Consider the following 25,418-nt stretch of genomic DNA (forward strand, 5'->3'; position numbering starts at 1 on the left):
CGTGCTTGCCTGCGAATGAATGCTTGCTTCATAAGTGTCTGCTTTCTTGCTCTGAGGCTTCTCTGCCATCATTAGGTGGGGATGCCTGTAGGAGTTTATTCCACCAGTCTGGACATGCATGAATCTCAGGGTGCAAGAACACAAAAGGGAAGAGATAGGGACCGCCAAGGCGATACGGGGAAGCTGCTGCCTTGTGGCAGATGCCACAGCAATAGCCAGAAATAAAAGGTGCACAAAGAAGATAAAAGACAGTGTGTTCAAAACATTCCAACCAGGACAGTTACTTTAACTTTTTGGTATTTCAGTTTCCTCATCTGTAAAATGAGGATAATACTGCCTCAAAGGCTTTTCTAAGGATTAAATAAAGGTACATCTAAAGATTTTAGAGTAGTAGCACATGGTAAAAACAATACTAGTTGCTGTCATCATCATAATCATCATTATTACTTTATTCATTCAATTGCACATATTTCCATATAATTACTATGTATAAAGCACCCTGATGCATAAAATAAGCACAGCAAGTAAATGTCATGAGGGGATTCACCCGAAATGGGGAGTCCTTCTCTCCTTAAATATTACACATGAAGGTCATAACTGCGTTATACTTCAATTTAAAAAATATATTTACCTTTTTAGCATTAAATTAATACATGCTCATTAGCGAAGAAAGTGAAAATATAGAAAGCACACAAAAAATATACATTTCTTGTCATCTTATCTCCTAGAGTTAGGACTTGGCTAAAGTTCAAGATGAAAAGTGAGGTTTTCTATCAGCCTCTAAGTCTAGATCTATCAACAAACATCTACAGTATGTAATTTAAAACATGTACTATTTTTATACTAATAAGAGCAAGGACAGATTCTGGAGTAGAATGTAAAGTTACCTTTGCAATCATAAACAAGAACTCAAAGACATTTCATGCCTGGGTGCATGACCCCCAAACTCCTGAGCTGGGGGACACACTGGGGCTCTTCTGCTCTTAGAGGCTCTTTAGAGAAAGGCTTACGGTCACTGACTGGGAAACCTGCTTCCTGAAAGCCAGCAGATCTGCCTGTTGAGATGTGGTTTTGCCTGGAGATACCTTCTGCAACAGCAAATGCAACTCTGGAAAGTTATGTTCTTCACAATGCATAGAACATTCAAAACTGAACTGCAGAGCCCGAAGGGACTTTAGGAGATCACTAAACTCAAGCCCCGTTTTACATATGGGGAGGTGACTTATCTGAAGTTACTCAGAGGCAGGCAACGGCAGAGGCTCCTGCTCCCAGCTCCTGACCCGCACACATCCTGCAGCACGGCACTGCCTCTCATGTGAATGTCCTGCTCATGCCGGTTGCTAGCCACACAAGGCCCTTCCTCCCGACATCCAGAGTCTCCCTGATACATAACGGAGGCTCAATGCTAAACTGCTCCCAGGTGGGAGATTAACAGCATAGGGGTGAGCTGAGGTACGATTTCCCCACCCCTGAGCTGTGCTATGCATTTCCAGACATATTGGTAGATCTATTATCACATGAATTTATAGTTGTGCCTTAGAGCAAAAGCATCCTCCTTAGCAACATTTCCCTATTCCCACTGCCCCAAGAGCCCTGGGGTGGGTTAGTACTGGGGGTGGGTGAGTTCTTTCAGTAAGGTTGGCAGGGAACAGTGCTAGGCCACCGCACATATATGTGTTATACATATACACACATATGTAAGTGCTACCTTTGCTGGGAAGGTAGAGACTTTTTCTCCAGGCTCCCACTGCCACCGACCCATGCCCCCCGAATGGAGATCAGCCTCTGCTTCCCCCATAAGGTTTCCATTCCACATGGGGAGTTCCCTTTCATTGGAAGGTCCAAGTATGCTCTCAACAGGCTTGATCAGGCCACCAATCATCTCTCGATAGCTACAGATAGAAACAAGACTAGCTCTCATTATACCTGGGCTTCCTCTCATCACACTTGGATTTGCTTAAACTGTGACTTCCCCAAGACCGGATACTCCCTGAAGCCATTTCACTTCTGTTTCTCAGAAGCCTAGCACAGGCACTTGGCATTTAATCAAGCTTTGTGAACTTAAACTGAAATAAATTCCGTCCACTTCCCCTTGTTAGATGTAAGTTCTAAATTTCTTTTCAAAGAGTCAGTATGTCAGTATGTTCAATTCTTTGCCTTCTACTTTTAAACTTAACTTCCTCATAAAGAAACTTTTTTCAATTACCTGCTCCACCCTAACTCATTCCAATTACCAACTCCACCCTGACTGATTCCGATTAACTGGTCCACCCTGACTCATTCCGATTACCTGGTCCACCCTGACTCGTTCCGATTACCTACTCCACCCTGACTCATTCCAATTACCTGCTCTGTCATAACCATTTTTCCCACCAAACCACTCACCCCGTCACTCTTTAAATTAGCCAATCGGAATTAGTTTAGCCTGTGCGGTCTAACCTTAGCCAATGGGGGAATGACACAGCAGCAGGGGCCATGTGCGTCAGCGATAAGAACCCCTTCTCCTCCCTTATCCTGAAAGAACATAAAGATAGATGTGTACCCGCCCCCCCCCCACCACCAAACCCTTTGTTCTGCTCTCTAATCTTTGCACATACCAGAGATTCCGTAAGTTCTGTGAGTACCTGCTTTTCTGCATGTACCAGAGATTTTGTAAGTTCTGAGGCAAGGTCACAAGACGTGTTTTAAGTAAGATAAACTCTTGCTGCCATAAACCTGCTCTCCCGCCTCAAAGGTTGAACCGAAATATCAGAAATGGCGGGAACCAATCATAGTTAGCCAAATCGCCTTGTTCAAACACTAGCCAATCATATATCTGATTTGTATAATAACTCTATGCCCACTTTTCTTAGACTATATAACACTGCTCGGAGCTCAGTGGGGGAGCTCTCCTGCCCGTCTCGTTTCGCGAGCGAGGGAGAGTTCCAGGTTCGAACCTGTAATAAAGATCCTTGCTGCTTAGCTTTGACTCTGGACTCTGGTGGTCTTCTTCGGGGAATAAACGGTCTGGGCATAACAATCCAAGTGTGCGCTCACCATTGCTCCATCTGTAAGGGTGCACCCTTCTATAGAAGTAACTTGCCTTACTGAGAATTAAAAAAAAAATTTTATATTCAAGTGCTAATTCTTTTGCAGCACTGAAACTTTATTTATAACACCCTTGAGGTGGAAGTTGAGGTTAAGATAAAAGGCCCACTTTCCCTAACACATTTCCTCCAATGCTAATGAGTTGCATGACAATAAGAAGTCGCAGGAACCCCAGAAGCCTCAGGCTCCTCATCTGTAAAATGGGAGAGTTGAACTACGGTCTGACATTTATGTTTCTTGGACTCTACTTGCTCTGGGAGATGCCATACTGCTCCTATTATCATCATCTTTGGGGAAATCTGACATCTACTCATGAAGGGAACCATCCCCTGCACCTCCCGCCCCAACTAAAACAGATGAATAGTGATAAGTTTGTCCTTTTGCTTAACAGACAATTATTGGTTTCAACCCTGTACTAGGCCCTGGGTTGGGGGTGATGGATAAAATAATTAATAAGATAGTGACCCAGCCCTCAAGGAGCTCCCAGTCAATAGGAGGAAACAAATAATAGCAACAGCAATAATAGCAGCTCATCTTTATCAACAGCTTACATGCCAGGCACTGTTTTAAGTACTTTATACATTTCGGCTCTTTTTGTCCTTATAAGAACTTATAAAGTAACAACTAGGAATATTGCCACTTTACAGACAAGGAAATTAAGGCACTGAAAGACAAATGTGTTGCTCATAATTAGCAGGGCTGAGATTTGAACACAGAAAGCTTCATTCCGGCACCTAAGCTCTTACCCACTGTATATATATAAACAGGTCTATTACCATACTATAGTTGTGGGCTCTGACAGAGTCAAACAAATTTCTATGACCAGAAAAGAAGATAAAATACTTATTGAGATAATCTATCTTATAGATTACTATAAGGATGAAAAGCATCAATGTATAAATACGAAGCACTCACAGTATCTGGCACATCAGCATTTGTTTAATAAACATTAGCTGCAATTATTATTGTTGCTGTTATCTATCTCCTCCCATAGACTGGGAACTCCTTCAGGGTTGGGTCAGTGTCTTATTAATCATTGTATTCACAGCCCCCAATCCGGGACCTTGTCCAGAGGTGAAGCTGTAACTGTCTGTTCAATGAACAAACATAATAGGTGCTCAGATTGACTCGCGGACCTGTGGTGTGCCAGCTCTGTGCCGCCTTTTCCACGTGGGTTTCCTCCCTCAGCCTCTCAGAGCTCTACAGTTGTGTCCATTTTCAGATACGAGATATCACATCGACCGGCTGAACTTGCCCTAAACCCTTCTCCCTCACTGGCACATTTCTGAAAATGCCTTTTGCTTTTATTTGACAAAAGAAGGGAGACAGGAACAAAGACAGACCTCCCAGTGTTGGCTGACAGTTGGCTTGGGTTGGGGCCGTATCTGGGACAGAGAATTTATTTTTAAACCTCTTTAACTTGGAATGGACCATACTTGCTTCTATGACTTCCCATTCTTGAAAAGCTCTGAGAAACTCATTTTTTTCAAAAAGCTATTTTTATAAACTAATCAAGATATACTTCAATAAAAATTCTAAAAATATTCATCAAGGAATGTCTATTCATGGTAGGAAATTAGAAAACACAGATAAGCAAAAGGAAGAAAATTAAAATCTACTCTAATCCGATCACCAGAAATAACTATGGTTAACGTTTTGACCTCGTGCCCATCCTTCCAGATGTTTTCTACGCATATGAAATAGGATGAGGATTATGAATACTAAAGAACTGCCAACGGCCTCCCCACTGCCCCAGGCCACTACAGAGAGTGTGGGCTTGACCCAGGTCAGTTTCTCCCTCTTCCACTTCCAAGGAGAGCCCACGCTTTGCCACACAGATTGTGTGTGTGATGGAGACCAGGAAGTGGGGATGGGCAATGAGAGGCAGAAGAGGTGTGGGCTGCAGAGTTTTATGGTGAGATTTTCAAGAGAGGTGCAGAAGCAGGTGTGGCATGTGAATGGGAGAGGAATTAAGGGAATTTAGAAAGTTTTACTGACTATTATGTACTTGCCTTCTCACATATAAAAATATAAGTAAAGGAGTAGAGGTATTTAAAAACTACTTTTGTTGGCAGAGTTCTTTTGACTTAGATACTCTCTTAGACCAAGCTGTTTGGGTCATGATTTTATAAACAGAATACATACACACATATACATATATATGTAGGCATATATATATATATATGTAAACACACACTTATATATGTGTGCACACATATATAAGGTTTTTTTAAAATGACATTACATTAATACAGTATTTTGAAACCTTTTTAATTCAACAATATTGTAAATGAGTATCTTCATGAATGAATAAATGTATTTATAGAGAATAACTTTAAGGATTTCATAGTATTCTAATAAATGGAGTTTTTAGGCTACCATATATGTAACAGTCCACTATTTTAGATGTTTTTCTAATATCTTACTATATGAACAAAGCTGGAATAAGTATCCTTGTGTTTAGAACTTTGCATATATGGCTGGACGCAGTGGCTCACGCCTGTAATCCCAGCACTTTGAGAGGCCAAGGCAGATGGATCACTTGAGGTCAGGAGTTCGAGACCAGCCTGGGCAACATGTTGAAATGCTGCCTCTACTAAAAACACAAAAATTAGCCAGGTGACATAGCGCACGCCTGTAATCCCAACTGCTCCGGAGGCTGAGGCAGGAGAATTGCTTGAGCCCGGGATGTGGAGGTTGCAGTGAACCAAGATCGCACCACTGCACTCCAGCCTGGGTGACAGAGCGAGACTCCATCTCAAAAATAATAATAATAAAAAAAGAACTTTGCATATAATCATGAGTTTATCCTTAGGTTCAATTCTAGAAGGAGAATTACCAGGTGAGGGGATATACACGTAATTATAGTTTTGGAGAGTTATGGTATGTCAGAACTCAGCAGCAAAGGCCACAGTATTCAGAAGACATTTAAGCCATTCCTCCTCCATATATGGGCCCCTGGTCTTGTGCTTCATGGTGGCCACTGGATAGAGCAAGCACCTGCAATTCTTTCAATGTTGTTTTAAAATGAGCGAACCAGTCCAACACATCTAGGATGGTACACACAGTGGCTAAGTACCCACATGACTTCATCCTCTCTTTGAAACACCATGAGAACAAACTTGAAGGAAATTATAGTCCTGCTGGGAACCCCAAGTGTCTTCTTTTTAAAAGATATTCCAAAACAATTTAGTCCTGAGGCGCATTCTGTAGTTTTAAGTATTATTCAAAATTAAAACTACTATCTTATCAGACAACTAATGGAAAGACAAGCTACCAACCACAAGAAAATATTTGTATCCACAATATATAAATAGTTCCTACAAATGAATAACAAAAAGACAAGCAACTCAATTTAGAAATTGGGCAAAAGGCTTGAAAAGATACCTCAAAAGAAGACACAAAAATGTCCAATAAACACATGGAAAGATGATCAACATCATTAGTAATAAGGAAATTATATCATTTCACATTCAGTGGGATGGCTAAAATGAGAAAGATTAATAACAACAAATGTTGGTGAGGTTGAAGACTAGAATTAGAACTGTTATACTGCTAGTGGGAGGGGCTGCAACGCAAAAACTTTGTAAATTTGACTGTAATTTCTTAAACGTATACCTACCCTATGACCCAGAAATTCCACTCCTACATATTTATCCAGACAAATGAAAACACTTGTTAAGAAAACACATGAAAATGTTTATGGCAGTTTTTTTTTTTTATACTAGCTTCAAACTGGAAGCAATTCAAATGTCCAACAATAGGATAATGGATAAACAAATAGTATTATATTTATACAACAGAATAGTACCCAGTATAAAAGAGAATAAAATACTCATACATGCAATAACATAGATGAGTCTTGAGTGAAAGAAGTCAGACACAAAACAGTACATACTGAATAAATCCATTTATATGAAGTTCATGTAAAACTACAGTGGTGTATATCAGACAAGTGGTTGCCTACGGGTGAGCTGAATATTGACTGAAAAAAAAAGTGAGGGAGTTTTCTGGGAGTGATGAAAACGTTTGGTATTTCCATTGGTCTGGTGGTTATAAAGGTATACACGTTTGTCAAAGCTCATCACATTGTATACTAACAACCCGTACATTTTTACCATATGTCAATTTTCCCATAATAAAAGAAACATAATGGGTTGACATAGCTAGCTTGATGTGGATGGTCAGGGAAAGCTTCTCCGAGGAGGTGCCACGTTTTCAGACCTGAAGGAGAAGAGGTTGCCCATGTGGTGGTTGTAGGAAAGCTTATGAAAAAGCCCAGAGGTGAGAGAGAGCTGGTAGTGCTTGAAAAAAAGAAAGAACTGTTACAGAATGAACTGTGTCCCCCACAAAATTTTTACGTTGAAGTGCTAACTCCCAGCATCTCAGAATGTGACTGTATTTGGAGATGGGGCCTTCACAGAGGTAATTAAGTTAAATGAGGTCATTAGAGTAGACCTTTGGGTCAAAAGGACTGATCCTTCCAAGAAGAGGAAATTTGGACACAGCATGTATAAAGGGAAGCCGATATGAAGGCTCAGGGAAGAGATGGCCTTTCATAAACTCAGGAAAGAGACCTGGAACACATCCTTCCCTCATGGCCCTCAGAAGAAACCAACCCTACCAACACTTTGATCTAGAACTTATAACCTCCAGAACTGTGAGAAAATAAATGTCTGTTGTTTAAACCATGCCACCCAGTCTGTGCCCCTAGTAAACTAATACATGGATCTAATACATGGCTGAAGCCCTAATTGTTAGGACATGGGGCTGGAGAGGAAGGCAGGGTCCAGATCACGCAGGGTCTGAAAGGCCACGGTAAGAAGGCTGGACTGTTGTCAAAGGGCAATGAGAAACGACTGAAGAATTTAAAGCAGGGAAGAAATGTGACTGGAATTTATGGGAAGCCAGTTAGGAAGCACTTGCTTGTGGCTATTGCCATAACCCCAGGCCAGAAGAGACGACAGGGGCCTGGGTAGGGTGGTCATGGACAGACAAGGGGTGGGTGAGTTCAAGATGTATTTTGGAAGAGAACTGGCAGAGCTGCTGATAGATTAGATGTGAGGGTGAAGGAAAGGCAAGAGTTGAAGCCAAGACTCTTTACCAACAAGAGGAACTGTGCTACCCCGGTCTCCTTAATGGTGTCTGAGCTCCCCAAGCATGTCTGGGCCCTTCCAGTTGCTGTACTTTCTGCCTGGAAAGCTCTTCCCCCGGGGCCAGCATTTTAGGTCTGCTCAAAAGTCACCTCCCTGGAGGGCCCTGCCCTGCCCAAGCTATTCCGAGAAGCTCCTGGTACTCTCCACTGCCTTCCCTGAGTTATGTTCCTCCATAGCCTTCCCGACACTGTGCTGTACATCTATGTGCATGGGTGTTTGTTGTCAGTTTTCCCTAGTGTAATATGTCTCCCTTATCCTCAGGGAAAATGTTTCAAGACTCCCACTGGATGCCTGAAATTGTGGAGAGTAATGAATCCTATATACATGATGTTTTTTTCCCACACAAACCTATAATAAAGTTTAATTTACAAATTAGGCACAATGAGAAATTAACAACAATAGCTAATAATAACACAGAACAATTATAACAATATACTGTTCACAAGTTCATGGGTAGAAGATTCATTCTTGGCTGGGCACGGTGGCTCATGCCTGCAATCCCAGCACTTTGGGAGGTCGAGGCTGGTGGATCACTTCAGGTCAGGAGTTCAACACCAGCCTGGCCAACATGGTGAAACCTCGTCTCTTTAAAAAGGCAAAAATTAGCCAGGCGGGGTGGTACATGCCTGTAATCCCAGCTACTTGGGAGGCTGAGGCAGGAGAATCACTTGCACCCAGGAGGCGGAAGTCGCAGTGAGCCGTTATTGCTCCACTGCAATCCAGCCTGGGTGAAAGAGCTAGACTCTGTCTCAAAGAAAAAAGAAGATTCATTGTTACCAGAGATTTTAGCAACCTCGGAATATGTTTTTTTTTCCTTTCCTTACTAAGCAACTTTCACCTACTAAAGGAAGCACTAGAGAGCTTTTCTTTGTCATATCCGAATTGCATTATCACTCTCTCCCATTGGAGCCACCGTTAAGTAAAATAAGCGTTACTTGAACACAAGCACTGGCATGCTGCGACAGTGACTGACAGCTGGGTAGCACAGACTTTATCCTTGTTGACCAGGATAAGCTGGACAAAGGGAAGACTCCTGTCCTGGGTGGGATGGAGTGGGATGGCGTTAGACTCCATTATACTACTCAGAATGGCACACAATTTAAAATGTATAAATTGTTTATCTTTGGAATTTCCCATTTAATATTTTCATACCATAGTTGACTGCAAGTAACTGAAACCACAGATAAGTGGTGACTACTGGATAAGCCCCATGTTTCCTGCCGCATCCCAGAATGGCGTGTGGTAGAGCAGGAAGAAATACTCATTGAATGAATGAGTGGAAATGAGTCTTTTTTTTTTTTTTTTTTTTTTTTTTTTTGAGACAGAGTCTCGCTCTGCCGCCCAGGCTGGAGTGCAGTGGCGTGATCTTGGCTCACTGCAAGCTCCACCTCCCGGGTTCATGCCATTCTCCTGCCTCAGCCTCCCGAGTAGCTGGGACTACAGGCGCCCGCCACCTCGCCCGGCTAGTTTTTTTGTATTTTTTAGTAGAGACGGGGTTTCACCGTGTCAGCCAGGATGGTCTCGATCTCCTGACCTCGTGATCCGCCCGTCTCGGCCTCCCAAAGTGCTGGGATTACAGGCTTGAGCCACCGTGCCCGGCCGGAAATGAGTCTTAAAAGTCTGGAGAATTCCTGCTCAAAAGTCTTCAATAGTAAAAGACATTCCCATGTGTCTAAAATGAATGAAACAGTTTTATCTAGAATGGGCTTAACGAAGAGGGATAAAGGGCTCTTGAGGCCACTTATTCTAGAATTTCCTGAGTTAGGAGCCCTAAAGTGAACAGGGGTTTTACAAGCCCACACTTTCCACAAGTGGGTGTAACATCACTTTGCCCCACCTTGGTACTTCATTTCTGGAGCACAGGAATTTGAAGCCCCTCTCCAAACCCTGCCCCAAAGCCCTGATTTTCAGCTCACTGTCAATCGCAGCTCCATCCTGCAAGAACAGATTCTGAACAAATTATGCAACTTCATGGCAAGGGCCCAGAGACCGAGTGGGGGTTTCAGCAAGATAAATTCCTGGGCCATCTGGCCATGATGAAATTTATCTGGCTCCATGTCCATTTTTCTTTTCCACCAATTGGAGTCCTTTGGGCCACACAAACAGTGCCACTTCTCTCCATTTAATGCCTCCTCTGCCCACTGCAAGTGCTGCCTGTTACTGAGGAAGCAGAGACATATTTAGAAAGTTGCTTCTGGAAACCACATTTCAGGGAGTTCTCACTTCACCAGGTGGGAAGACGACCATGATGGTACAGGAGCAGAGAGAGCTTTGCAGCAGCTTCCTATGAGCCTGCATCCCGGAAGCTTCTCTAATAATAAAGTGAGATTAGTTGCCCTCAGAACAGGCAGTGGGGTTCAAAATAATGGCTTGGTGACTTTTCTGCAAAGGTGTGCAAATGGAATTAAAAAAAAAATGTCAGCAAAATTTCAAATTTCATTCTGATGCCTTTCCAAAGGATGATCTACAGTCACTCCAGGGCTATGGGGATGTGAGGACAGCATGCTGTTCTGTGTTTCAGGTGGGTAGAAAAGACATGAAAGGGTCTCTCATAGACTTCTAAGGAAATACGGACATCCTTTCAGAGAGTGACCCATAATCAGAGTCTCCACTGAGACCATGAAGATGGGACAGGCAAGCATAAAAGAAGGTGCTCCAATGCTCTCAGCCTTACTCACTGCCCCCAAAGCAAAACACCTTCCCCATGTAACAGAAGTCTCAGGTGCCAGCTCAACTTCCTGTCTTTCTTCCCCCATAACTTGCTGCTCTCTAAGGAGCAGGGGAAATTCAATTACTGAGCAAGATTCATTTGCCTTGAGTTGCAACCACTGTCCCACCCTGTGTTTGCAAAACCATTACCTTAAAGGTCATCTCTGGAAGTGTGGCCTTGTACTATGGCAAGGTGGGAGAGGTCCCAGGCACCCTTCACCAAGTCCATCTCTTGTCCGGTCATGCTGAAGAAAGGCACCCTTGGAGGAGTACAGTCCTCTTTTTGGTGTGTGACACAATTCAGAGCAGTAAGTGCAGGCCGGGCATGGTGGCTCACACCTGTAATCCCAGTACTTGTGGGAGGCCGAGTTGGGTGGATCACTTGAGGTCAGGAGTTCCAGACCAGCCTGCCCAAGATGATGAAACCCCACCTCTATTAAAAATACAAAAATTAGCTGGGCATGGTGGCACATGCTTATAATCCCAGCTACTCAGGAGGCTAAGGCAGGAGAATTGCTTGAACCTGGGAGGCAGAAGTTGCAGTGAGCTGAGATCATGCCACTGCACTCCAGCCTGGGTGAGAGACTGAGACTGTCTCAAAACAACAACAACAACAACAACAACAACAACAACAACAACAACAGAGGAGTAACTGCTAGAAAAGAAAAGAAACAGGAAAAGGAGAGTATCGCCCTCTCCCTCCTGGGGAGTTACAATAGCTAATGTTCACTGCCTGTTTTCTACATGCTTTGTCTGCATTAACTCATTTAATTCCCACAACATCCTCATAAAGTAGGTACCACTGGTATCCCCATTTTGCAGATGAGAAAATAAAGTGCAGATAGGTAGGTAACTGGCCTAACTTCATGTAGCTCGTAAGTAGCCTAGCTCCATAAGCTATGAGGACAGCCCCTCCACCGTACTACTTGTGAACTTCAAGAACAATATATAAACCACAGTCATAATTAAAAACCTCTTAAAAAGGAATCAACCCCAAAGTAAACATATTAAGAATGGCTTTCTCTCATGGAAAGTTAATTCGCGTTTTGCTTTCTAGGTGAGTCATCACCTGCTTTTTTTCATCTTAGCTGAGCTGGCACTGCAGGGAGCAAGGAGACTGGGAGGATCTCTCCCATGAGTCAGCGCTATTCCATCACAAACAGGCTCTCCCTGCCATCCACTCAAGTCTGCCCTTCTGCCTCTTCAGCTCTTGAAAAAATCAGACAGATGCACAAAATCCCTCTATCACTCTACCTGTGTCCAAAACATGAACCTCTGACTGCAGCCTGCACTTCCCGAGCCCACAGTGAATAGTAGTCATTACACAACACCACGCTGTTCTTTCCCTTCAGAAAGGGCCAACCAAAGACAACAAGAGGGCTGGGCGCAGTGGCTCACGCCTGTAACAATCCCAGGACTTTGGGAGAAATAGGCGGGCAGATCACCTGAGGTCAGGAGTTCGAGACCAGCCTGGCCAATATGGTGAAACCCAGCCAGGCGAGGTGGCGGGCGCCTGTAGTCCCAGCTACTCGGGAGGCTGAGGCAGGAGAATGGCGTGAACCCGGGAGGCGGAGCTTGCAGTGAGCTGAGATCCGGCCACTGCACTCCAGCCTGGGCGACAGAGCGAGACTCCGTCTCAAAAAAAAAAAAAAATAAATAAATAAAAATAAAAATAAAAAAAAATAAAAAAATAAAAAATAGCTGGACATGGCGACGGGCACCTGTAATCCCAGCTACTTGGGAGGCTGAGACAGGAGAATTGTTTGAACCCAGGAAGTGGAGGTTGCAGTGAGCTGAGACCGCACCATTGCACTCCAGCCTGGGCAACAAGAATGAAACTCCGTCTCAAAAACAAACAACAACAACAAAAAACAAAAAGATGACAACAGGATGAAACTGGAGGGAAGAGTGACATGAAGGAGACTGCTGGGCGTGCTCCTTAAAATGCCCAACACAGTGCTCATGTTTATAATCCCAGCACTTTGGGAGGCTGAGGTGGGAAAATTGCTCAAAGCCAGGAGTTCTAGACCAACCAACCTCTATGGGCAACATAGCGAAACCCCATTTCTACCAAAAAAAAATTTTTTTTAATTAACCAGGCACAGTGTCACTCCCCTAGTCCTAGCTACTTGGGAGGCTGAGGAGGGAGGCTCACCTGAGCCCAGGAGGTTGGGGCTGCAGTGAGCTGTGATTGTGTCACTGTACTCCAGCCTGGGCGACAGAGCAAGATCTGTCCAAATAAAGAAGTCCAACTACAAGTGTTCCTCAAGCAGCAGGTACTGTAGCAGGCACTGTGATGGCCTCAGCATCCATCTCCTTCTCTCCCTGTGTTTTAGCCAGGGGGGCTAGCTGGGACTAAGCTGCCCCAGCTCCATCGATGGGGACTGACCAGGTTAATTTAATCAGTGTAATCTCCCTGCATTCATTGCTACAGTGGTTCATGAAGGGGTGGACACTTGGCATATGATGGTCAGTCAGAGTAACACCCATACACCTTGTCTGGAGGTTGGGAAAAGAGAATTCCCTCTTGCACTGGTCCACGCAAGATGTAGATATGAGGCCTGGGATTTCTTACCAGAGTCCACCTGTGGATGCGGCCAACACACAGGGGAACACAGAGCTGTGTATAATGCAGAGGAACAGACTGGGGCCCCAACCAAACCGTACCTGGATTTACCGTAAACAACTTATCCCATTCAGGTTTTAAGACGGTTTAAGTTGGGGTTTCTGTTGCTTTTGCCAAAGCAGTTTATTGAATAACCACCATTCACAGTGAACTCCAAATGGCAATGGAAATCTGCCTAAGGTTCTGATATTCGGTCAAACCTAATGTGTATTTGGCTCAGAGGTAGAAACATGCCCTGTTTTTTCAAGTCTCAGCTCAGGAATCACCTCTTCTGGTTGACACACGTGTTTGTTCATTTGCCCAACAAATAGAGACGCCGCATCTATTATGTGCCAGTTCCTATTCTGAGTGCCGAGGTTTCAAGCATAAATAAAACGTGACTCCTGTCCTTGAGGAGTTGCATGGGGAAATAATACAAGCAAACCAACTAATGGAAGTTGGGGGCGAAGGCTTTGATTGGGGTGAGTATCAGGGGCTACTGGAACACAAAGGAGGGGCCCATAGGCATAGGAGCCAGGAGAAGGTGCTGGGAAAGGTCATGGTTAAACCAAGTTCCAAAAGCATTGCCTAAGTCAGTAGTTCTCAGCCAGGAGCAGGTTCGCCCGCCAGGGGACATGTGCAATGCCTGGAGACATATTTTGGTTGTCACAGCTGGGAGGGGCTTCCGGCACCTCATGCATGGGTAGAGGCCAGGGATGCTGCTAAACATCCTATAATGCACAGGACAGTGCACCGTGTGAGGAAACTCTACAGCCCTAAGTGTTAACAGTGAGGAGATTGAGCAGCCTAGACCTGGATGAAGCAGGTAGGAAGGGAGATTCCAGGCAGAGCGATGCATGCGTGCAAAGACCTGGACATGGGAAACCACAGGACAAGTTTGGGGAAGGTGTTCAGGCTGGAGCCAAGGGGGTGGGTTAACGAGTGACAAGCGTCAGCTAGAAGGGCATATCTGAGCCAGCCAGAGCAGAAAAGTCCTGAGCTGGGAGCTTAGAGTCTGAGTTTTATCCCCAAAGCTATGGGGAGCTCCTGAAGGATTTTGAACAAGAGTGTGTGTTTTAGAAGGATTTCCCCGGCAACTGTCTGGCAGCTCAGCAGTGGTGAGTAAAGGAGACTGTACTGGCCAGTGGCTATGGGACAGACAGGAAGGAAGAAACCCTCAGGAGCACTCCTTCCCATCCAAGTTCATTGCCACAGCATGTTGCATGTGCCTCTACCTCTCTCCTCCACTAGTGTGTAATTACCTGGCCATGCACGAACATTAATACATCTTTCCCTTCTCCACAGGGCCTCACACAGGTAGGTACAGTGGAATCTCACAGAAGGCTTAGATGCTAATGCTAATGCCAGCCGGCAGAGTAGGTAAAAATCATATAGAGAAAAGCCCTTGAAAATCTCTTAACTCATCCACTTAGTGTAGCCCATGTAGCCCTGTGCATACAACCTTATACGGTAATAGGGAAAAAGAAACATATAATCTGCAATGTACAATATAAACAAAATACATGCAAAAGCTAGTTTCTTAGCTTTATTTAAATTTTGTTTTCCTTTTTCTTTCAGGGCTTGTATTACTGAATTTATGTACATTAAGTGCGCATATGCTGCCATGGTTCCAATGCACTCAATAAATGTGCTAGAAGAAAGAAAAGGAATGGCAATTCCCAAGGGGTGTTTTCGTTTGTCGCTGGCCTCCAGCTCCTGCAGGGGCTTGGCAGACATGGGTGGCCCAGGAGTGCATAGGATTGTAAGGAACCAGTGGACTCTCAGCCATACTGCTTAGGACTAGAAGATGGATTCCCCCAGCTGCTGGGCACACTGCCAGCTGTCAGCCCTCAGATGTCAGCTCTCGCAGGGAATTGCCCTTGGCTGAAGAGAACGGCCTCACCCAAGGACATCCAATGACTGGTCCATTCTAGAGTACATATGCACAGCTGCTTCCCAAACTTGAGACAACTCTGCAGGGCCATCTGAGCTGCAGAGCCTCCATGGGGTCAGCTGAGGCCTTGTAGTGTCTGTACCATAGCCCAACTTCTAAATCTGCCTAAACCTGCTTCCTCCTCTCCCTGCCAGTATACCTAGAACATGCTGGGGACCCTGGCCTGAAAGAAGTGGCTACCCTAGGTCAAGAGGGTAGGAGGTCCCAGAGTCCGGGAAAAATGGGGATGGGCAGGCAGGTACCAAGAATAAAAGCAGACAGGGTCCAGAATGCAGGGAATCAGAGAGAAGATGCAGGCAGATAGCACTGGAGTGCTGCTAACAGAAGGGAAGCTGTTTATCTCCTGCCCAGTGGGAAGTTGCCTACAGGGGAGGGAAATTCTTGGCCTGCAGGGGAGGTCTGGCTCTGAAGGAGGTCGTAGGCCATCCTGAAACCCCTCCGCTTCCCTCTCAAACCTGCCAACAAGCATCCCACCTCCCACTCCTGACTCACCAAGTGGCCTCCATCATTGTGGGGTTGATAAGTATCTTTCTGGGCAGCCATCAACCTGGTGAGATCCGGACTTTACCTAAAGACCCCCTTCACCCTCAAACACCTCAATCTCTTTGCCTCAGGCTCTCCCAGGAAGCCTGATGCCCCATGAGCAGATATTTCCCTTGGATTAGAAGTCCCTGTTAAAATATAATGTACTGTAAATTAAGTCAAGATAACATATCAAGCCAGGGTTATTATAGCTTATGTTAGCTGGGAGAGGTAAGAGAAGGAAATGAAAGGCTGAGATGGGGGGCTATGGAGGAAAGTTTTGGGTGAGATGCTAAGGTGGTAATGGTGGTGGGGTCAACACAAGAGCACCTAGGTCAGGGGGGCAACAAGAAGGTTGCTTCTAGAATAAAGGACAAAATCTCCAAATCCAACCAATTGCTTCCCAATGGAGCAAAGAGCTGGTTGTACCCTTAACTGGGACCACTCCATTATGCAGCACCAGGGCATTCCTGTGGTTGGCCTTGGTCTCTGTTACACCAAAGCTGTAAGATGCTGGGGCAGGTATGGGAAGTGGGTGGGCAGAAGAGATTTCTGTTAATAGGATTACAAATTTACCTAGGAGGTCCTAGACTTGCCATAAGCTTTGTGAGCAGTCAGGGACTTTCCAGATAATATTTCATTGTTCGACAAGTGGAACTCATCAAAACAACCGTTTCAATTCCTTCATCTCCTTCCAGTAACCACTGCTCACCTGTAACAAAGGAAGCTAGCTGGCTGCATGGTCAGCCTTGAGGCTTGACATCAGACAATGCACCCAGGCCTTCTTCAGCAGCCCTTTGTAGACTGAGCTCTGAGAAATGGGCTCATTTTCCCCTTTGGGATATACTTTTATTCACTAGATGTCCCAACTGCTTCCTGAGTATTGCCCTGCCTGGTAATTTTTCTCTCCTTTCGCTTTCACCTGGTGCCTGCAGTGGAGGTAATGGACAGGCAACCTCCTTGTAGCGTGCATTGCTGTACTGTTGAGGCTGAATGGCTAACTTCTATCTCCTGGCCTTCCAGGAGGCTGCGGCTGCGGATGAGACTTCGGTTCTGTCAGTTAGATGCACCTGTGTGCACTTTGGATGGAGGAAATGGGGCAGGCCCATCTTTCTGCTGCCTTGGCTGCTGGAAGCTGTGTTGCTGAGCACCACAGTCCTTAACCCCGGCTCTCTGGGTTCTCTCATTCCTGGATCATGCTACGACTGTGTTTTCTTAACCTCGGTGTTCCAGGGCAGGCCGCTTCTCCACCTTCCTGCTTGAGGAAGAGGCAGCCGCCCCTCCTCAGGGCCAGCCCTGTGATCTTGTTCTAGGAATCTTTCCAGGAACATTCCTTCAGCCCGCCCATGATTTTGTGAGCACCTAATTCCTAAGAGTCATTTTTTTGGTCTGTTTTAAACAGCTTGATGTTTTCAGTTTTCTGCAGCTGGACTTTGCCTGATACCCCTTTTTATAGATTTACATGTACTTTTCAGCTGTAGAAGCATCTGGTTTCAAACATTTCCCCAGAGAAGGCCTCCGGAATGAGAACTAATGACTGTGATCATCTCTTTGAGATGCATCAGTGAATCAACCATCCTTTTTAACATTTGCAAACCCACTGCCCACATTTTAGGGTCTGAGCCCACTGCACTGGCAACTACCTCCAGTGCATGGAACTTTAGGTAAGGTGCTAGAGAGAAACGAAGAGAAGTAGTTTGTAAAAGTCCCTACTTCTGAGAGGTCAACATTCATTTTCAAAGTTATAATTCAAACAATAAATTTCAGAGTCTCCCTCATAGCCAAGGCACATAGCTGGCTCCCTTCCTGCCACCTATTTTTAAACTCCAAAAACAGATCAAGGTTGAAGAGGTGCATTTTTCTTTCTGGGGGATGATTTAATGATTACTTGCCCTTTGGAAGCAAAGGCTTCATATCCACATACTGGGGTAAATAATTTGACTGATAAAGGAAAAATCTCTTAGGTCTTTATTCTGCCTGAGAATCATATTTGCAGCATTTTTTCTTTTCCTCACTGTTTCATTATTTTCCACATGACTTTCATTCAGAAAATAACATTTTAAAAATTCTTTGAAATAGAGATATTTTTGCTTTTACACATTAGGCTGACATTTTCTTTTCTACCTGCTTTATACATAGGGATGAATTAATTTCAATGCCAAAGTTGGTTTAATAATATGATCTGGTCTTTTGGGAGTTTGGAGCATCTTGTGAAAATAACACATGCGGCTGGGTGCAGTGGCTCAAGCCTGTAATCCCAGCACTTTGGGAGGCCGAGACGGGCAGATCACGAGGTCAGGAGATTGAGACCATCCTGGTTAACATGGTGAAACCCCGTCTCTACTAAAAAAATACAAAAAACTAGCCGGGTGTGGTGGCGGGCGCCTGTAGTCCCAGCTACTCGGGAGACTGAGGCAGGAGTGAGCCCGGGAGGCGGAGCTTGCAGTGAGCCGAGATCCGGCCACTGCACTCCAGCCTGGGCAACAGAGCGAGACTCCGTCTCAAAAAAAAAAAAAAAAAAAAAAAGAAAATAACAAATCCTTCTAATAAGAATGTGTCCTTCTAGAATATTACTACCACGTGAGGCATCGTTACTGCCAAGAGTGTACTACATCCCTTAGCTGGCAGATTGACCAAAAGGTTGAAGATTGTTGCTGTAAAACACAGTGATCCCAAACCCCTTGGAGCTAAGGGTCTCCCTCCTATAGGCCCTAATAACTCTTGCTCTATGGGAACATTTTGAAACAATCCATGCTGCTACAGTCCTGGTGCTAAGATTTGCCTGTGTAGCATGTATTTGCTTATTTACACATTTATTCATTTATTTTTACATTCAGGCTTTTCCTTTGGGACTCCAGTCATCTTTCAAAAAATGCAAAAGTAAATCAATCTCCCAGTGCTTTTGCTTCTACGGTGTCAAGTTTCCCCAACCTGGCAGAAAGGACTGGATATTTTGGCAGGGCTTCTAGATCCCCAGACCCAGTGGGAAGAATGACATGTTTCCGATTGAATGACCGGCTCACTGCTGTGCTAATGGATTCTTTTGCCAGAAGTGCTCTGGTAATTTTAGCAAATCAAGAGCTCAGAAAATGAATGCATTGTTTAAAACTATGATTCACTTTTATTTCCTACTTTACTTGCTGGTCCATGTTTTGCTTGTGTGAGTTATTCATGTAAGAATGCTTGTGAGCCCTGACATCTAGCTGCTTCCAGAGGTTCAAAAATATAGGATATGGATTATATTACGTAAGGACAGATGTATAGTGAGGAAGGATGAATATAGAAGCCATACTGCATGGTGGTTAAGGGGAGGGGCTCTGGGGCTGGATAGGCAAATTATATAACTGGCCTCAGTTTCTTCATCTATACAACGGGCATAATGAAAGCATCTACTTGGCTGATAACTATGCAAATGCAATGAGATAATACACATGAAAAGTCTAGAATAGGGCTTGGTCTATAGTGAGCAGTTGGTAAATATTAGACATTTTTCATATGATTAGTATAAAAAGCACAAGAGGAGATACAGGTAAGCAATTTCATTCTTACAGTCAACAGTCTAAATTCTTAAAGCCATTCCCGAGATGATCATTTTTCTCTTAAGGGGGCTCATCATCATAGTTTTGAGATCACATGCACTTCTCAAAGAAATATCTATTTTAAAGAAGTCTATTAATATAAAGCAGGCTTCCCCTAAAGTAACATGTACTTGGTATACTTATACATGTCTGTGAGGGTGAGCAATCTCCTCCTAAAAATCATCTCCCTCCTTCTATTGTTCTAGGTAAGTTGCTAACATGACATTCCAAAGGTATTAAGTGAGTGCTGCAAGTCATGTCACTTGGTTAAGAAACGATCTTCAATGTTCTCTTTTTAAGGTTAATAGGGAAACCTCTGACCCATTTCCTCATAACTGTCAAAGTGTTTTTGCCTAGAATCTCACAAAAAAAACCCTATTAATGCCAGTCTTGAAATAAATTAAGAATCCTACTGTGTCTCAGATGCCTGGGCAGATGAAAAAGTTCCCCAAACTAAGCAAGCATCGAGGAAGAAGGTTCACTGTTGGTGGGGAAAGATTAACTGGAAGCTTCCAATGCCCGATTTTTAATCACAGGCTGATTATCAAATTGCTGAACGAATTTGGCATAGGAAATATTTTTTATAAGGAGAAAAATTAACATTGAATAATTTAACCTAGCAGAAAAATAAAAGATTTGCCCAAAGCATCTGTAATTTTATAAAACTAAACTACCAAAGTGTTTTATGAAAAAGGAAAAAGAAACAAAAGATAAGGGTAACACGACCAACACAAACATCAAGTTTAAATATAAGGAAGGTGATTAGAAATTCAAATTAGGTAGAATATCTTTGTTTTAAATTGGACCATTAAAAAATCCCATTTTAAGGCTTTGTGGCAAAAGATGACTAATCCTGAGGGGGAAAAATATTGTTGCCTTCTAATTAGCACGGCATATTTAAAAAAACCAAGTGTCAAACTACAATTTCTCAAATTATAAGTTTATCTAGATATATTTGAATTATAACTCTTATTTTAAAAAATGTTTATTTATATTTAGAGAAACATTTTAGGGGAATGGGAAGGAAACACTGTTCACAAACTTAGGTGTAGATTCAAGATCATGTGAAATGCTGGGGCAGGGTGAGGCATTACTGTACCTCTCAGCACAGGACCATTCACCTGAGCTCATGGGTCCAAAGACAAGTCACGGGGTGCAGGCAGCTGGAGAGGAGGCACCAAATTGCAACTCATCATCTGGGGAAATCTGACGGGATTAAAATAATTTCTGCAGCTTGGCCACATCACTGAACATAAGCATGTGCTTTGTCACATGAAATTATCAAACCGCCCCGTTGGACATCTCATTGTTTCCATGGCATACCGAGTAGTTACGAAATCAGGAACAAATTCAACTTTTCAACATCGCTATGAATTAAAAGAAGCCTGTGTTCAAGTGAATTCTAACCCACGGCCACAGTCCCTACTGAGTTTCTAAGGACAGAGGGGAGAATAAATTCAGGACATTTAGAATATCCATGGAGTTTAAGGTCCGTAATGTGCTATTCATAACATGGCACAATTTGGAAATCATGATCCTTTTAGCAATAATCTGTTACTCTGACACATTCCAAGTAGTCCTACTTTGGAAACTAGGTAATAAAAAAATAGAAAATGTTTTAGTGCCTTTTAAAATTCCACAAATATGTGGTAAACCGAAACACAATGGGATGCTCTATCCCCCTTGCCTTCAGGGGAAAGCAAAGCTTGTATTCACCCAGCCCACCAGAGACTCACATCATATCCGCTGTTGCGGATTCCACGCCGGGGTCGCTCCCGAGTCACCAGAAGGTCCATCTCGGTTTCCCCTGGACTCGGGCTGTTCAGAGACTGCCGGCTTCGGTAGACAGAGTTCTTCATCTGTTGCCTGAAGAAAATTCAACAACTGTTATGATGCAGCAAATGCCCTGACAGATGGAATTCTCCACTGATCCAAAGTACAGGCAACCAATGAAGGGTTTGGATTTGCCTCACAAATCTCAGAATTGATGGTATTTATTCCCAGAATATAAGGGGCTGTAGAAAGAGTGAAATAAAGATTTTTTTTCCAGATGCTGTAATCATTTGGCTGAATTGTAAGCGTTCTTTCATATGGAAACTAGGTAACTACAATCAATTGCAACATTGCAACCTCATTTAAAATTCTGCTGATGGCAAGACCAGGGGTTCTCCCTTGACCCTCTAGGACAGCTAACGCTGATGGAACAAACTTGCCTTTGTTGACTTTGTTGACTCAGCAACCTCCTGTTCCTTTTACTCTTTCTGGTTTCACACGCAGGATTCTATGATGTGTTAATAAACCCTGTAGCTAGTGGGCTGCTTAATATTATGACTGTGGATAGATTTCTTTTCTGCTACTACCACAGTAGATTTCCTTCTGGACTAAGAAACCATAAACCCAGACGTAATTTGGGGCTTTTCCATTCATCCGCCCTCACATTCACCCACCCCCCCACCCATCCATCTATCCATCCGTCCATCCACCCACCCACATCTATACATCCACCTACCTACCCATCTATCCATCCATTCATCCATCCATCCATCCACCCATCCACCCACATCTATACATCCACCTACCTACCCATCTATCCATCCACCCATCCACCCACCCATCCATCCATCCGCCCACCCACATCTATACATCCACCTACCTACCCATCTATCCATCCACCCAACCACCCATCCATCTATCCATCCATCCACCCACCCATCCATCCATCCATCCATCCATCCATCCATCCATCCATCCGCCCACCCACCAACCCACATCTATATATCCACCTACCTACCCATCTATCCATCCACCCATCCACCCATCCATCTATCCATCCATCCACCCATCCATCCACCCATCCATCCATCCATCCATCCATCCATCCATCCATCCATCCCTCATTTACTGAATGTCTACCATGTGCCATGCACCATGGAAGATGATGAACATCCACAGTGAACAAAACAGATTATGGCCCCTCCTCTCCTAGAGGTTATATCCTAATAAGAGAGACAGATAATTAACATGGTAATTTCAGAGTGATAAGTGCTATTAAGCTCTGACAAACAAGGACTAGGATGGGAGACAGTTTAGGATGATCAGGGAAGGCCTCTCTGGGGAGGTGACAATTTAGCTGAGTCCTAAGTGGAGCCGGCCACATGTTGATCTGGGCACAGAGCATTTCAGGCTCAGGGAGTAGCACATTCAGGGGCTCCACTCAGCTACTGCTAAAAAATTCATACATTTTTCACCCCTGTCTTGTCTCCACTTGTCATTAGAAAAATCTTTTCAAAGAGTAGGAAGTAAATAGCAACATAGTGAGGACAGTAGCTATGCTTTTCTTCTTCCACAAGAGGTAATTTTACAAGTGGGAATGAGGCTTATTGGGGACAAGTGAGTTCCACATGATCCTGCAAGACGGCAAAGGGAGAGCACTTCCTTCTCACCCAGCCATTTTTTGTTTTTGATAGGGTCTCAATCTGTCACCCTGGCTGGAGTGCAGTGGTGTGACCTCACTGCAGTCTTGACCTCCCTGGATTAGGTGATCCTTCCATCTCACCCTCCTGAGTAGCTGGGTCTACTGGCACATACCACAAAGCTAGGCTAATTTTTTTGTAATTTTTGTAGAGATAGGGTTTCACCATGTTGCCCAGGCTGGTCTCGAACTCCTGGGCTCAAGCGATCCACCCACCTCAGCCACCCAAAGTACTGGGATTACAGGAGTGAGCCTCTGTGCCTGGCCAACACCGCCTATGTAATGTCTCTATTCTAAGATGCTAGCTATTCATGGGTTGAAGGTGAAGAGGCTGTATTATTTCTTCCCAGTGACTATGTGGGAAGCCCCAGAAACCTGGCAGGCAAACACATTTTTTTCATAGACACACAGTAAGTTAGTCACAGAATTACAGTCATACATAGTCTAGGAGAGGCAGTAGAACTCTAAGGCAAAGCATTACCCTTGTTATTAGCCTTGGGAATAAAGCAGACACCACTGGTTCTAGACCTTCACCAATGAGGAGCTTATACCTGCTCAGAGAGCATCTGTTGCCTTTGCTTGCCTATTACCCATGGTAAACTTCCTTTGGTAAGAGCATCGTGATGTCACTTGGGGGCTCCCTTTCCTCCAGGGGTAGGCATGTGACTCAGGCTGGACCAATCCCAGCATTGCATCCCCATGGCCACAGTGATGGGTCAGGGGCTGGGCACCTGACCTGAGTTGTTCTGGTGGGACTGAGTCTCAGGGCTTTTGCTAGGTCAACTAGGAAAGAGGCATTCTCTTGGCATTGGGGTTTCTAAGAAGATAGGATATATGCCAGGAGTTGGACAGTCAGTTTGTCACCACGAGGTAAGAGCCTGCCTGAAAATGGGGGCAGCAGAGAGTGAAAAGAGAGCAAGATCTAACATAGGAGACATTGTCTGACCCCTTGATCCAGCCATGCCAAAGCCTTGACCTTTCCTTAATGCTCAATAATACATTCCCCTTTTATTTAACCAGTTGTGCTGGATTTCCATCATTTGCAGCCCAAAGAATTCTGACTAATTCTAGTAACAGTGCTCACAAGCGAATAGTATAAACTGTGCCCTACAGCTGTCTGCAGTTAGAGGCTTCCTTTAGGGAAGCCCAACCTCAGTGAGCGGTTGAAACAATCTGCTCCAAGTGATTCACACCTTCTGCAGACTCCAGAAGAATTCTCATCCTTGACCTAATTACACATCATTTTTGGGAAAAGGCAGACTTTACAACTGTCTTGAGATTATCAATTAGCCCATTTAGAAAAGATTTACTAATAAGGCTGGTGGTGGAGTAAATACTAAGATAAGCAATTGACACTTAAGTAGGTTATTTTGCAAGTGTTAGAAATACAACAGAGAGAGTGTGTAAGCCCTGTCAACAACTGTAAATGTAGGTAGCACTGAAGTGTATACCAGTCTACTTTTCTCTCGGAAGCAACATCCCCTTAAAATATACAGCTTAAAGACTGCTCTTAACATGGATTTCAATTTCCAGACCACCAATGCAGGCCTGGTGTGCAAGCATCTATTTAAAAATAAATTAGACTCTCAGGTAGAGAAATTACCTATTTTAATAAGATAGCATTCCATTAGGTATATTCATTTCTTATTGATATTTTGCTATATACTTATTAAAAGCAATACATTTTGAAGCATGCAAACCTGAGAAGTAAGTTTTTTACCTCTGAAAATACTGCTGGGTGGGTAATGATGAGTTTTACTTGCTTGTTAATCCCAATATAGTTTAAGAAAGTAGTTCTCAAATTATGTTCTCTTTCTATGGAACCCCAGGGCTCCATAGAGATGGCCTGGGAAGGACTGAGGAGCAGGAGGCGGCAGCTCAGCTTCCATCAGAGCAACTCCATCTTTATATATTATTACCTTACGTTGGGTTCCCTAGAAGCAGGTTCTAGAATGATTGGAGTGTAAGTCATTTATTTGGGAGGTGGCTCCAAGAAGCACTAGCTGGGGAGTAGGGAAATGACAGAGGGAAGGAAGGAAAATCAATAAAGGGTATGATATGGAGTAGATTTGTGTTTTGGGCAATGGAGGCTCAAACTCACTGGAAAAGTGTGGGGGACAGTTGTTTTAGAAGGTAGGTTTTATTATTATTTAGGTATGGCATGGCCAATAGATCAGGACATGACTGCTATTAAAAATATAGCTTGAGGCCAGGCACAGTGGCTCACGCCTGTAATCCTAGCAATTTGGGAGGGTGAGCCAGGTTGATCAAGAGGTCAGGAGATTGAGACCGTCCTGGCCAACATGGTGAAACCCCATCTCTACTAAAAATACAA

The 25,418-nt window shown here is 44.0% G+C and overlaps 1 protein-coding gene across 1 annotated transcript in view; it reads right to left on the reverse strand.

Annotated features, from left to right (window-relative positions):
• Positions 1-25,418, reverse strand: part of KIAA1549L (KIAA1549 like) — a 126,854-nt gene that overhangs the window by 30,348 nt on the left and 71,088 nt on the right. The window contains exon 15 of the mRNA XM_025356643.1: positions 21,348-21,477. Coding sequence (XP_025212428.1) covers positions 21,348-21,477 — 130 coding nt within the window. The remainder of the gene's footprint in view (positions 1-21,347; positions 21,478-25,418) is intronic.

Source organism: Theropithecus gelada, chromosome 14, assembly GCF_003255815.1.
Source record: "Theropithecus gelada isolate Dixy chromosome 14, Tgel_1.0, whole genome shotgun sequence".
Classification (NCBI taxonomy): Eukaryota; Metazoa; Chordata; class Mammalia; order Primates; family Cercopithecidae; genus Theropithecus; species Theropithecus gelada.